General features: G+C 42.2%; 1 protein-coding gene across 8 annotated transcripts in view; it reads left to right on the top strand.

Annotated features, from left to right (window-relative positions):
- The window catches only part of LOC110976690 (corticotropin-releasing hormone receptor 1-like), an 84,967-nt gene that overhangs the window by 64,684 nt on the left and 7,988 nt on the right, over positions 1–12,295 (top strand). For all 8 annotated transcript variants that reach the window (XM_087147749.1, XM_022230210.2, XM_022230185.2 and 5 more), the window contains 5 exons: positions 7,980–8,093; positions 8,580–8,674; positions 10,184–10,266; positions 11,039–11,147; positions 12,113–12,272. In XM_087147749.1, the coding sequence (XP_087003875.1) occupies positions 7,980–8,093; positions 8,580–8,674; positions 10,184–10,266; positions 11,039–11,147; positions 12,113–12,272 (561 nt within the window). The remainder of the gene's footprint in view (positions 1–7,979; positions 8,094–8,579; positions 8,675–10,183; positions 10,267–11,038; positions 11,148–12,112; positions 12,273–12,295) is intronic.

Here is a 12,295-nt window from a genome sequence, read left to right as displayed (position 1 = left end):
AGATCAAAGCCCAATTGCAACTGGACAACCACCTCTTCCTACTCTTGAAATTCTACACCTGCACCTGAATAACTATCACTTAATTCCCATTGCCACATTCGACACAGCGCTGCTGAATCCAAGGAAATCAGGAAATTCTCTGGTGATGAATTGATACTTAGTGTTCTGCATCGTATCTACATGTACACGGCGCGTGTGATCAGAAATGCTTTTGTGCGCAATAATGAATCAGTTCGGTATCACAACGGCGCATGCCCAAAATGAAGCATGCTCGAGGTCATAGGGAAGCAGCAGTACGCGCGCAAAGCCTGCCCCATTGATCTCCATTATATTAATATTATGATGGAGATCCACACGCCGACTGGCACGCGCGCCCTGTTCTCGAATGACCGTGCCTGTTTGAAATACTAAAGTGGCTCCCAAGCCCTCGCAATTACATTTTAATCTGTGCTTTCTGCGGCCTGTGAAGGAATCAAAGGAAGGTTTTCATTTTGGCGGCATTTTCTACGGCAGGTCTTTGCTCATGGCAAAGAGTGTTGCGTTGTGTTATTCTGGCGGTAAGGGGGGCTCAGTTCCCTCAGTGCAGGCTCCAGTCTCAAAGCATCATCAAGGACTTAATGAAGACATTAATAGTTTAATGGGAGTGGACAGTCTTGAGATGGTTTTTATTGATGCATACTCTATGAGTAAGGTAAATTCTGTGGATTAAATGATATTTTGATGAAGCAGCTATGAGTGTTTAAATAAGGAATATTGGTTACAAGATCTGCAGACTGCGGAGGACAGATTGTGTAGAGTTATTTGAAATGGACACAGAATAAGTTTCTTTGAAAGACATTGTACTTTATTTTACCAGCTGAAAGATATATCAGATTATTATGTCAAAATCATCAAGAAATCAAAGGAATAAAACTACCATTGTGGGCTGTGTGCTCATTTTGTTTTCTAGTTGACTCTATTTCCCTCACTTTTTCGTGTTTTTTCCCGGATTTTATCTTTGCTAGCAATGGTTGTAATCATAGCGCTCAGCTATGTTTTTCACGGTTGATACAGGCGATTCACAACAGTGCGCCTCCAAGAGTTTGCAACGCTTTGGCCAATCACTTCGCGCGAAATCTGTCGACCCTCTTCAAACGCGCATTGGGTCGACAGACTTCGTGCATTGTGATTGGCGAATGCGTTGCAAACTCTTGGAGGCACACTATTGTGAAACGCCCGTATTTATTCAATTCAATGCTTCGCAATCATTTTTTTTCGTTGGCAGCTTGTCTTGACCTTCACAAAAGACAGACGACAACCATCGGCCAAGAAAGTGCAGTTATTCAATTTCACATTTGGTTTACTTTGGAAAAAGGAAGTCTCTAACTTTGTTATTTAATCAGTGAATTGGTGACGCTTGCACGGCCTTTAATCGTGGAGCTCGTCGAAGCTTAAATCTCTCCTCACATTTTCTGACCAAAACCCCTTGTCAACAGCCCTTACATTTAGGCAAGGATGGGTGGACGTGAAGATTGGCAATCTTTGCGCACGCCGCGGGAGCAAGGTACGAAAGACGTCACGGACTTCAGGGATTTTAATTAGGAATCTTTTCAGAGTCAACGGGTGCTTGCGGACTGGCTAATTAAAAATAACTCAAGTGTTGTGTTTTGGGCCTTTTTTTCGAAAAGCCGGATACTTTCTTTTTCTTTAATTTATCAAGGTGGGTTCATTTGAGCTTGTTTGCAAAGCAAGATTTAGTTTTCTTTAAAATTTGGCTTCCCGCCTCCAGATTTTCTGTCACATCGTGTGCGGGGGAGTGAGTTTTTATGAGTTTTTCGGCAGGTTCCCAGCTGTATCAACGCCGCCAAACCGGCAAGTTAATAATTAGATCACTCCTAGGGAGAAATTCAGGGAGTAATGAAACTGTACGATATGAAACGCCGGGCGTTTGTCGGTATGAAGTTTTGTCAGGTCTGCGCATTTCGAGTGCAGTGTGCGGAGATGTGTCTCCCACAGTGAATTCAATTGATAGAATTAGAAATAGAGGCTAAGAAGCCATTTAAACTACTTAAACTACGTCAGTAGCCCCTCTTGGTTGATAAAGTAGCAGGAAGGCTGCAAAGGTGAGGCGCATGCTTCACATCTTAAACAGAGTATAGTCTTTCAGCAGCGCAGGAAAAGGTAAAGTTCAGTTGTCATAAAAATTGTGACTAATTAGGTGTGACAAGTGCATCATTTGACGTGTTCTGCATGCCCCACTTTTCTCTCTACACACACTCACACACCAAAAAACTCTCAGACATTCTAAAGCGAAGATAATTAATTACAAAATATATGATATTCAAAAACATCTGCTGGCGGGCTGTTGGAGGTTCCGGTTGCGTTCGGGTTTGTTTGAATGGGGTAATCTCAAGAGCCGACGCCGCCGCCAAACACGACTGAAGCACTGGTATTTATTTCTGCCCGGCGTGGTCGAGTTTTGCAGTCCGTAGATGGGCCCACCACTCGACGATGAGCCTGTGGTGTCGCCTGGCCTTTTCAAAGAAAATCCTATTGAAAACCCAGGGAATGGCGGGCCGCCTCTGTTGTCTCACCATCGCCAACACACTCTGGTATCGATCCCCTTTAAGCCGGCCCCTCGAAAAGCTCCATTCGCTACTGAGTATCGCATCAGATTGCATAATCGAATGCGGTTTTTCGACGCTGGTATCGATCCTCTTCACTGTTCTCTAGAGGCCGCCAAATCGCTAATGAGTATCGCACCTGTTTGAATTAACCAAGTAATTTAAAGTTTTCAGCCAGTGTATCGATCACGTTTAAGTGCTAGTGGGTAGGTGCAAACATCCGTCTGAGTACTTCCAGCATTTCCCTCTCCAAACCAACACCCCTTTTACACTTTCTAAAGTGTCGTCTTCTTGAAGGGTTGCATCCTCCTTGGAGGGTATAAATTTAACCTATTGATTCCTAATCGCCGCCCATCCAGGTTTTCACAACGGACTTTTTCCTTCATGATCCCAAAGGACAGGACACTTTGTGTCTCATACTTCAAGGACTTCACACCGTGTGTTTGACATCTTTGGTGGAACTGAACAGCGCGCCCTCGTTTGTCATATTGTATCCAACTAACACCCTTGCAGTGCAAGATAATTTTGAGAGAAGCTTTTGACATCGATTTGGGGAAGCTAGGTTTGTGTCAGGTATGAAAGATGTTAAATTGCCTGTCCCGAAGCTGTTGAATCTACCACTATCTAAAGTTGGTTAGATTCCGTCTACATAACCCAAATTCTCCTGTACAGAATTGATATTCTATTCAATGCATGCTTTTATATACCTGTGTCTGCTCAAGATACCTAAATATACATTTCCATATTGACACCGCTTATTCTATAGGGGACCTTACTTTTTAGATGTGGATTTGCGAGAGTATCCACATGTCATTGAACTCTCTGGGGGACCTGTATGGCAAATGGAACCCCCGCGTTATCCACGCTTTAACCGCGCGTCAGCCACGCGTCGACCGAAGTTCTTTTCGGGATTGATTAATTGGACTCACGAGTTGCCGAAGCTCTGACGCAATTACGGAATCCCCTCGCATCCTCGGTAGCGGAAAATTTCAATATCGGAGGCCCTTGCTGTCAACACGCCTCCTTAGCTCCAACTTCGCCTAATATATTCAGCGCGTTGATGGAAGCTCTTCCCTTAACCCTCCTCGTACATGTATATACTAAGGTGGTTAGGCGCAGTGAAGGGACAGCTTTAATCAAGGGGGGGGCTGTCTTTATATATACTTGAAGTTGGAAGAGGGCTTCGTCTGTGCGAAAGGTGATTCATTGCGTCCCTTCGCCAGTCAGGTTCTGCAGTGGCCACGAAATATTTGTTTAGCTTTTTTAATCTCAAAGACTTCCTGGAGTTCTTGCCTCAAGGAGTCCGAACGCGCACTCCGTTACAATTGCTCCCTATGGCTTCTTGTTCCTGTAATACTTTCATACTCCGTTCATAACGGATATACTTGATATATCCGTAACTCACTTATCTCGAGGGGACACCTAAGACTTTATTCGTGATTTTGATTTTAAAAATTCTCTACAACTATTACGCTGTAAAATGAAACAGTTTTACTGGATTTATGGAATTTATTTATGGAAGTATTGTTCCAAATAAATCCATACTTAATGGCAAGTTTTATAACGTACTGTCTCGCTAATTTGTATTTTCCAAATAAAAGGATTTATAAGAACGGCGGTAAGTGGAGTTCTTGCTGTCTTTAGGCTCGTAATCCTGTTCTACTTGTCACTTGATGATTTTATCTTAATCACCATCCAAGTGGGTGTCATATTTACAACTGTTGTCATCCATCTGCCCGTGTGTTTTAATGAAAGACGTGCTATCCCCTAGGCTCAACATTTTGAAATCTTAAGTTTCAGTATTTGATCGTCATTAATTTAAGGTTTGCCAGAACAGATCGCAATTAATGTCAAATGTGCCCGCTCAAGTGCAATAAATGTCTCCTGTGCTGTTGAGGCAATCGTCTGGGAACCCGCAAAGCAGGCGAAGCTTGCAGTTGATGAGAGGTATCGGAAAGGGCAGTGATTCAATGAGCTTCGGCAGGGCCTTGGATTAAATATCGCCTGCAACCTGCGTCGATGATGAAATCAGACGAAGAGGGCTCTTTTTTAATGGGAAAACCACAGCAGGTTACTTTGAGCGCATTAGTATGATGCTGATGATGCTGTATTGCCTATTAATCATGTATGGCACCCCTTGCAGCGTTGCAACGACTCTAGGACTGATGGATGTGAAAGTTACACCATCATTCCACGGTAGTGAGCACCATTGGTAGCCCTAGGGGAGGTGTAGGGTTGAAGAAAACTTTACACCTGCCTGCTTCTTGCCTTGTCGGTGATATGGTTTTGCTCGCTTTACCACACTACTAGATGCCCTGAGAAGTACCTTTTGCCATTAGACATAAGACTTATTGTCTCGTCGTATGTAATTGGACAGAACAGAAGACTAAGTAACCTACATCCGGCACATTGGAGACCTAAAATTGAATTGCATGTCCCAAACTGTGGTTTGAGGCACTTGTTTTTTTTTTTTTGCCTCTAATTATTTTAAGTGGATGTACTTGGATAGGATCCTCCTTTCCTGGTAACTGAACTTGATATCAAACTGCAAGTGAGTAAGGCCCTTATTATGTTGTAAGTTGTGACGCAGTAAAAACGGATCGTTTTTTCGAGGTGTGCTTGAGGGCTGTTGAAATGCTAGATATGCCCAACAAATGCCGCTGCAGGAACAGGAAACCTGATCTTCATCCATACCTCTATCTTCATTTCAGTTTATCCAAGCGGAAATCAGTCTTTGCAAAAACAAGATCTTTAAATAGTCATTTAAGAGTGGTATGTCCGGCCAAACGGCCACTTAAAATACCCCTTTGTTGGAAGGACGTGTCCAACGCTACGGTCAAGTTCGGAACAAACACGGCTGTTGCTGCATGACTGTCCGTTGCCTCTTGGGAATAGACTCCTTGTGTTATCGTTTTGGGATGAGAAATGGCTCGGTGCTTTCAAAACTAGCAGGTTGCATGTCGGCAGATATGTCGTTAAGACTAAATGTCAACTTATAAAAAGTACCCGATGTATAGACTCCAAGGTACGTACGCGTATTTTCATAGCTTTTCCTCTAATTTAGCATCGAGTTACATTATTTGAGAAATCCATCTGATATCCTCCATGTTAGAATTGACATAAAAGTGTTACTTAAACATGCCGTGAAAATAATGGTTCGATCGAAAGCAATGACGATCCAGTATCGATTTGGGCAAGAATCGATCCCGAAAACGTGCCTTTGGGAAGCCCTTGACATCTCATGGTGACTCATAGAGTGTTTGACTGCATGCTGACTGTAGTCTCCCATTTCATCCCAGACCAGCTGAATCTCCCCTTCTCCGTCGCTCACTAGTCAGAATCGCAGAGGATGCCGCCCTTTTCATGCACGACCGGTAATTGTCCAGCAGGTACGGGTGGCAGGGAGCGATGCTACGATCGAGAGGAACTCGATTAGCCCTGGCCATAACGATGTTGACATTTTGCCGTGGCTGTAAAGTGAGAAGGGGCGCTCAGAGGCTTGCTGTTTCTTCAAAAACCTCTTCGGCCGTTTAAAGAAACCCCCAAAATCGCAGGTTGTGTTCATGCTCCATGCTTTTTAAGGATGGGTTGCTAGTTGTAAGAATGGTTGCGATTCTAAGAGAACTGTAGAGGGTCGTCTTTCAACAGTTTCCTCTCTCTGCGATGAAATGTCGCTCTGTACTCTGTGAAGACAAACCCAAATTTCCTTGTTTGTTAAAACAGTTTGTGTATGAATTCCTGTCGTGGTTGTCTTTCTGTCCAACCTAGATCCAACGATCTACCTGTTCGTTTCATTTTCCAGTTTAGGGTTGTGGAAATGGAGGTTTTCATGAGAGTTATAAGGCGTTCAATCGATAATCTTTCGTGGAGATTCAATGTTAAGATCCTATTTGGTGTGAAACCCGAATCTCTTTAAAGCTTAATTTCCCACCATTACGGACACTTCGATGACATTTGAAACCTTCGATATTTAATCATTCCTCCTCTTGATTAATAAGCAACATTAAGGTTGAAGTGATGTATTTGCCTAAAACTATTTGTAGTTGGTCGACCATTTTGAATGCGAATTCGCCGTAATGGTGAATCAGCCTTGGCACGGTTTCAACGTGTAACCAAAATACTCGTTTTCTCGTGGACACACATGCTGAACATTGTATCTTCGCGAACTATACTGTTTTAGCTCCGACAAACGTATCGTCTGGCACGTATATTAAAAATCGTGATGAATCGGCGCGTTGTTTCTTGTAAAGGCGTCGGTAAACGTCACTATAAGCAATCGTTACCCTCTCTGTACCTCCGTGTTATTATGGACTCAACCTTGTACCTCGGGGCTGAAAAGTGTTTCTCGTATGCAAGTCACGTTTGGAACTGCGCAAAGTAAACACACTGCACCGTTCCAATCGTGTTGCACTCTGCAAACCGGAAAGCATGCATTGTAGCTTGGCGGCCAGACCAATGAGCACAATATAAATGCATAGTTGCTGTTTGATTGTCCTAGCATGCACGTTTATAATGTGATCGGTGTGCATAGCTTTTCATCGTGTTTCATTTTTCTTCTATGTTTGTCTTTTCTGTCAGTTGGAACAAACGGCTTTCGTATACATTCAATCGTTGTGGAATTGAACAAGCAAGCCTGAAAATATCAACTCCTAGGAGGGTTGGAAACTGCTAGTATTTAGACTATGACTGCACCTGAATCTGTTGTCTAGAGCTAGGTCTAGGTCTTCACTCCATTGAAAGTACGTGGAAACACGCAGACAATAGACCTAGCCGTAGCTCTGGACTCGCATGTCACCAGTCTATAGGTCGATGCTGGGCGCACCGTGATTACCCTAATCACGGGCTTGATGTAGTGTTGTAGCCGAGGGGGTTGCGTGAGTGATAGAGTGTAACGGGTTAGAAGGTGAAATCAGGACGCTGATTGAAGCAAAATCTGGACAGTTTAATGAAAGTGCACAGTTGGTAGGACGAGAATAGATCATCAAGACATTGAATATTACAAAATATTCCAAAATCGTATGATGTTTCACTTGTGTGTGGAAGCATGTATAAATGCTCAATATGGCACGGGACGAAAATTCCGTTTTGCAAAAGGAAAAATGTGTTGTTCTTCGCTTACCTTTACCTTGTTAGAGAAGCGAAGATGTATGGACCGGCTTCTTATGACACACAGATGACGTCATCTGTCTAATGCACACAGAGAAATGGGAAGTTTTAGGTTTCCTAATAATATAATGTCTATGTGGAATTCCATTTGCATTTCAAACAATCAGATTTCCTTTGCTGTGGCCTCCAGCGTTTATCTTGTAACCTTTCCGTTTAGTGGCATTTTCCAATTCCTTGGTGGAGGCTAACTCAGATTCTTCTCGTACGCAGATTTCCACTGCCCTGCAAGATTCGACGGATTCCTGTGTTGGCCACCGACCGCCCCCGGTGACACAGCGGAAATGCTCTGCCCTGTCGTGTTTGATCAATATCAAACTGTTTCAGGTGTGTACTGCTGTAAACTAAAATCCACACTGTTGGCTTATTGACCGCTCTCATATTGTCTACTGTACTGTTACTGTAAGTCACCACAGTTGGCAAAAATGTCACCCTTGCAATGGGAGACTGTCAGACGCTGGTGACAGCAGATATACTGGTTCTTATTTACAGTATTGCGCATGCTCATAACTATGCCCGCCACGCCTGCCAGAACAACGCGTGCATGCTCAGAACTAGTAAAAAGGACCGGTATGTTTGCCGCCTCCATGAGTCTCAAAGTCTCCCATCGCTTGATGTCAGAATTCACATCAAAGTAAATACAATGGGAGCAATCTATAAATACTCCTGTAAACGTGGAATTTTTTCTTTTTCCTTCACTCTGACCTATTTTTGTCGCATCAAATTTTGCTGCCTGCGGTCATTTCGTGTGACTCTGAATTGAAGAATCTCACCATCTACCAAACTTAACTCTGTCGATTTTTTATCCAACAGTTCACAGTACATGCTTTGTGAACGCCACGTGGAAGGAGGAAAACATTTACGATGTCTATGGTCCTGATGGGATGTGCCAATGTTTTCATTGTAAGGTAAGCGGGGCGCCCTCCAGAGTTTAGGTACTCCTTAAAGGGATTCGAATTGACAGTATCAGTCGGTCAATCTTTTTATCCTGCGTTGCCTTAAGGAATCAATTGGAATGAATAGGAATCATCCCTTGACTAGTTGGAGGTATTGATGCACAACATAAAGATGCCTTGGATTCAGAATTCCCATTGGAGCTCCATTTGGATAGCGCATGCAGACTGTCCTAGCCCCATGCGCAAAATGACCCAGTGTGCCAATACCACCGTCTGGCGAGATCGACCAAGCTAACGGTACCCTGACGTCCTCTTCAAGAGGTGGTGTCCTAACGTGTATGCTTCGACCCCTGTGATCATGTTGATGTCTGTCCACGTGTGTGTCAGTGACACTTTCCTCCTCTCTTCCCTTGATCCTGCTCGTGCCTTGAGTGAGAATGGCGTCTGGCCTGTTCTCTTTCTGTCAACCGGCCCAGCAGACGGCGTCCGTAATCCAGACGAAATGTATGAACAGTGATTGCCAGCTTGTTTTTTTCACGCAGACGCCCGTGCAAACCAAATAGGCATTAATCCGACAGAGTAGCAACCAAAATGAAAACGAAAACAGAATTTGGGAGTTCCCTCTACCGCGAGGATCTTACCGAGAGGTCAGATAATTTCATGTGAAAGTGAAACTTGAGAAATTTGATTTTTGGTTTTTTTATTTAAATCATCTTGATTGAGGGTAACCATCCAGCAGAAGCTGATCATTTGGGTCCCTCATTAAAAAGAAAAACAAATAACAAAAATAACAACATCAAAATCGTAATGGAAACATTACCACAAACACACAAATATATCAGAGTCATCTATCATAAAGATTCCTCATTATGAAAAAGTAGCTGAGAATTTACATTTAAAATCCAGTAAAAAGATCAAAAAGCGAAAAAAGAAAACAGTTTAAAAATAAATATAGATACAAGACAGAAGACATAAAGAAAACATTGAGAGAATATTGAGTTTCCCCTACCCCCCAAGAATGAATAATAACCATCCAAAAATGCAGGCACACATGAACTACCAGAGTGCAAGATTAATACATGTACATCGGATTCATATCCTCTTCTCTTTCAGTTGCCGTCGAAAAGCAGAGTTCTAAAATAACAGAAGCTCTATAACTAAAACTAATCTTAAAAGTTCATATTTAAGTGATCTCGAATGTCCTGACAATTACTGTCATTTCATTCATCTCCAAAGAAATTTATTTCATCCATTACGCATGTAATCCAACCCTGATATCGCCCACTATTTCGTCAGTCATATTTCCCAAATAGGTATATGGTTTATGAGGAAAAATGACGTTTTTGCCCAAATCATGATGTACTAATTGGTAGGCAGAATAGTGATGTAAAATTAATTTGTTTAAAAGTTCCTTGTGTTTAAAGATAAAGCAGGTGTTTTGAACAGAGAGATGCAGTCCTAAGAGTCCGAACAGAAACTTACATGTCTTTATTTTATTTTTCATTTTCACTTTCGCCTCAGATCACAGGGGAATTACTTGTCGCGGAATACGCACTTTCGTTTGCTGCGTGCGCAGTTGCTTTCGTCATATTCATGAGCTCAAGGTAAGTTGAAGTGTTTTGTACATTGGGTGGCTGGGATTGATTCATGGATTAATTTGGCTGATGGATTGATTAGAGTGAACTGTCAGTGGATTGATGAACTGATTGGATTGGATTAGATTGGATTGATGGACTGACTTAATTGGTGGATCGTTTGGATTAATTGGGTTGATGAATTGTTGGATTGATACTAAGCGGTGGATTGAAGCGTCGGGGCACTGATGGCTGATAGATTAACGAATAAAAAGATTAATGAGTGCTTGCACTGATAGATAAAAGGATTGTGTTGGTGGATAAGTAAGATTTCTGAAAATTACATTGATTTGATAGATTCTGTTGTATTCTATATGTATGAGATATGTACAGTTGATTGAATTAATATTATAGTATCGTATGTATTGTATCAATGGAATTGATTGGATTGACTGGATAAGTTGATATCTGGACAAGAATACATAAGTAACATGTCCTCGATCTGGGCGGCCCAGGGAGACGCAAAGGTTAAAAAAAATTGTCATTAAGAGTTGTTCCGTCCGCATATCCCATCATGGACTGTCTTACGTGCTTTAAATGGTCCAAAAAAGATTGCATAAATTAGAGTAACACAGCAATCTTGGGAGTTAACATGGTTGTCATTTGAATTTGTGACAGAAGTATTTTACTGGTCTTCCAGAGAGAAAATGGGTTCCTCTAGCTTCTTGGAGATGTTACGTTCCGCATGCTTGTCGAGTTCTTAACTTGTTTGATCTAACCACCGTATGTGTTAACCCTCCAGAACCCTACGCTGTACAAGGAACCTGATTCATTTGCATCTGATTACCTCATTTATGCTGAAGTACATCGTATATTTCATCCAGCCCCCAATTTGGAAATCGGAACTCTTGGTAAGTTTAATTCAGTTTTCAGAATATGTTTATTGAATATGGACTTTTCTCTACTATCGTAAGAGCGGAATAATAGGTCCGGCATCTCCTACAGTAAGTTTATGTTCCTTATCTGGGAGATATCGGCCCTTATCTGGCCCCAACGGATTACAGATGAGTGTGTGTATAACGTTATTTTTGCGTCCGGTTCCACGGATGCCCTATTTGCTCTGGACAGCTTGTGGCTATGATGTAAAAAGAGTCTTTTTCTGGCGAGTATTATGAGGAAACATTTCCCTTGGGTTCATCAAAAAGGCCAACAGAAACGTTTTGGTCTGAGTGTGGCCGATTTGACGGTATTGGTTTGTTATCAGGATGAAATAAGAAAGATAATCCACTTTGATCTCAGGAAAATTTTGAAAATCGCTGCTCGAAGAAGTGCTTATTTTTTTGGCTGATTTGCTCATGGTTGAGCTTTATTTTGTTCTGCTTGAAATCGGATCCTCTTGTCAATTATTAAGAGGGTATGACGTTTATTCGCGTCTTTCCTTGTACGACAGATGATATAATCAGTTGAAGTGGTGTTAGCCTGAGATGAACGATACTGTTTTAAATCTTCCGTTTTCCAGCGCTTGAATTTCATTCTCCAGTAGATAAAAGTAGTTCAACTTATACACTTCCAGGTAAATAGGTCCCTTGGCCTATTTGTAGAAATCCTTTAGCAATGAAAAATTAAATAGGTAAATGAACGTGATCTTCCTCTTGAATGTTTTCGTGTGTATTTTTTGTTTTTCTTTTCCACGTCAAGTTGATCGTAAAATCTAAGATATCGAGTAATTTGAAAACCTTACCTTACCGAGCATGGTCTTCCATCGGAAGGGAGGGGCGAGCGCCCTCTTGGGTTTCATTGAAAGCGCCACAAGCAAATGAGAGAGATTCTAGAAGTGAAAAGTGACGTTTGACAAACTTCTGTTTGTTTTTTACAGCACCTGAGGCGAATCGTCTTGTTCCTGTTGTTTTACTTCGAACAGACCAACTATTTTTGGATGTTTGTGGAGGGGTTATACCTTCACACGCTGGTGGTCTTCGCACTTCGCATTGACGCGGACAGAATCAACTTCTTGGTGTATTGCGTCATAGGCTGGGGTATGTTTGCCAAAATTGGGGTC

The sequence above is a fragment of the Acanthaster planci genome, linkage group LG17, assembly GCF_054643075.1.
Source record: "Acanthaster planci isolate LZ-2023a linkage group LG17, COTS_SCS, whole genome shotgun sequence".
Classification (NCBI taxonomy): domain Eukaryota; kingdom Metazoa; phylum Echinodermata; class Asteroidea; order Valvatida; family Acanthasteridae; genus Acanthaster; species Acanthaster planci.
This window is presented reverse-complemented; position numbering and strand designations above follow the sequence as displayed.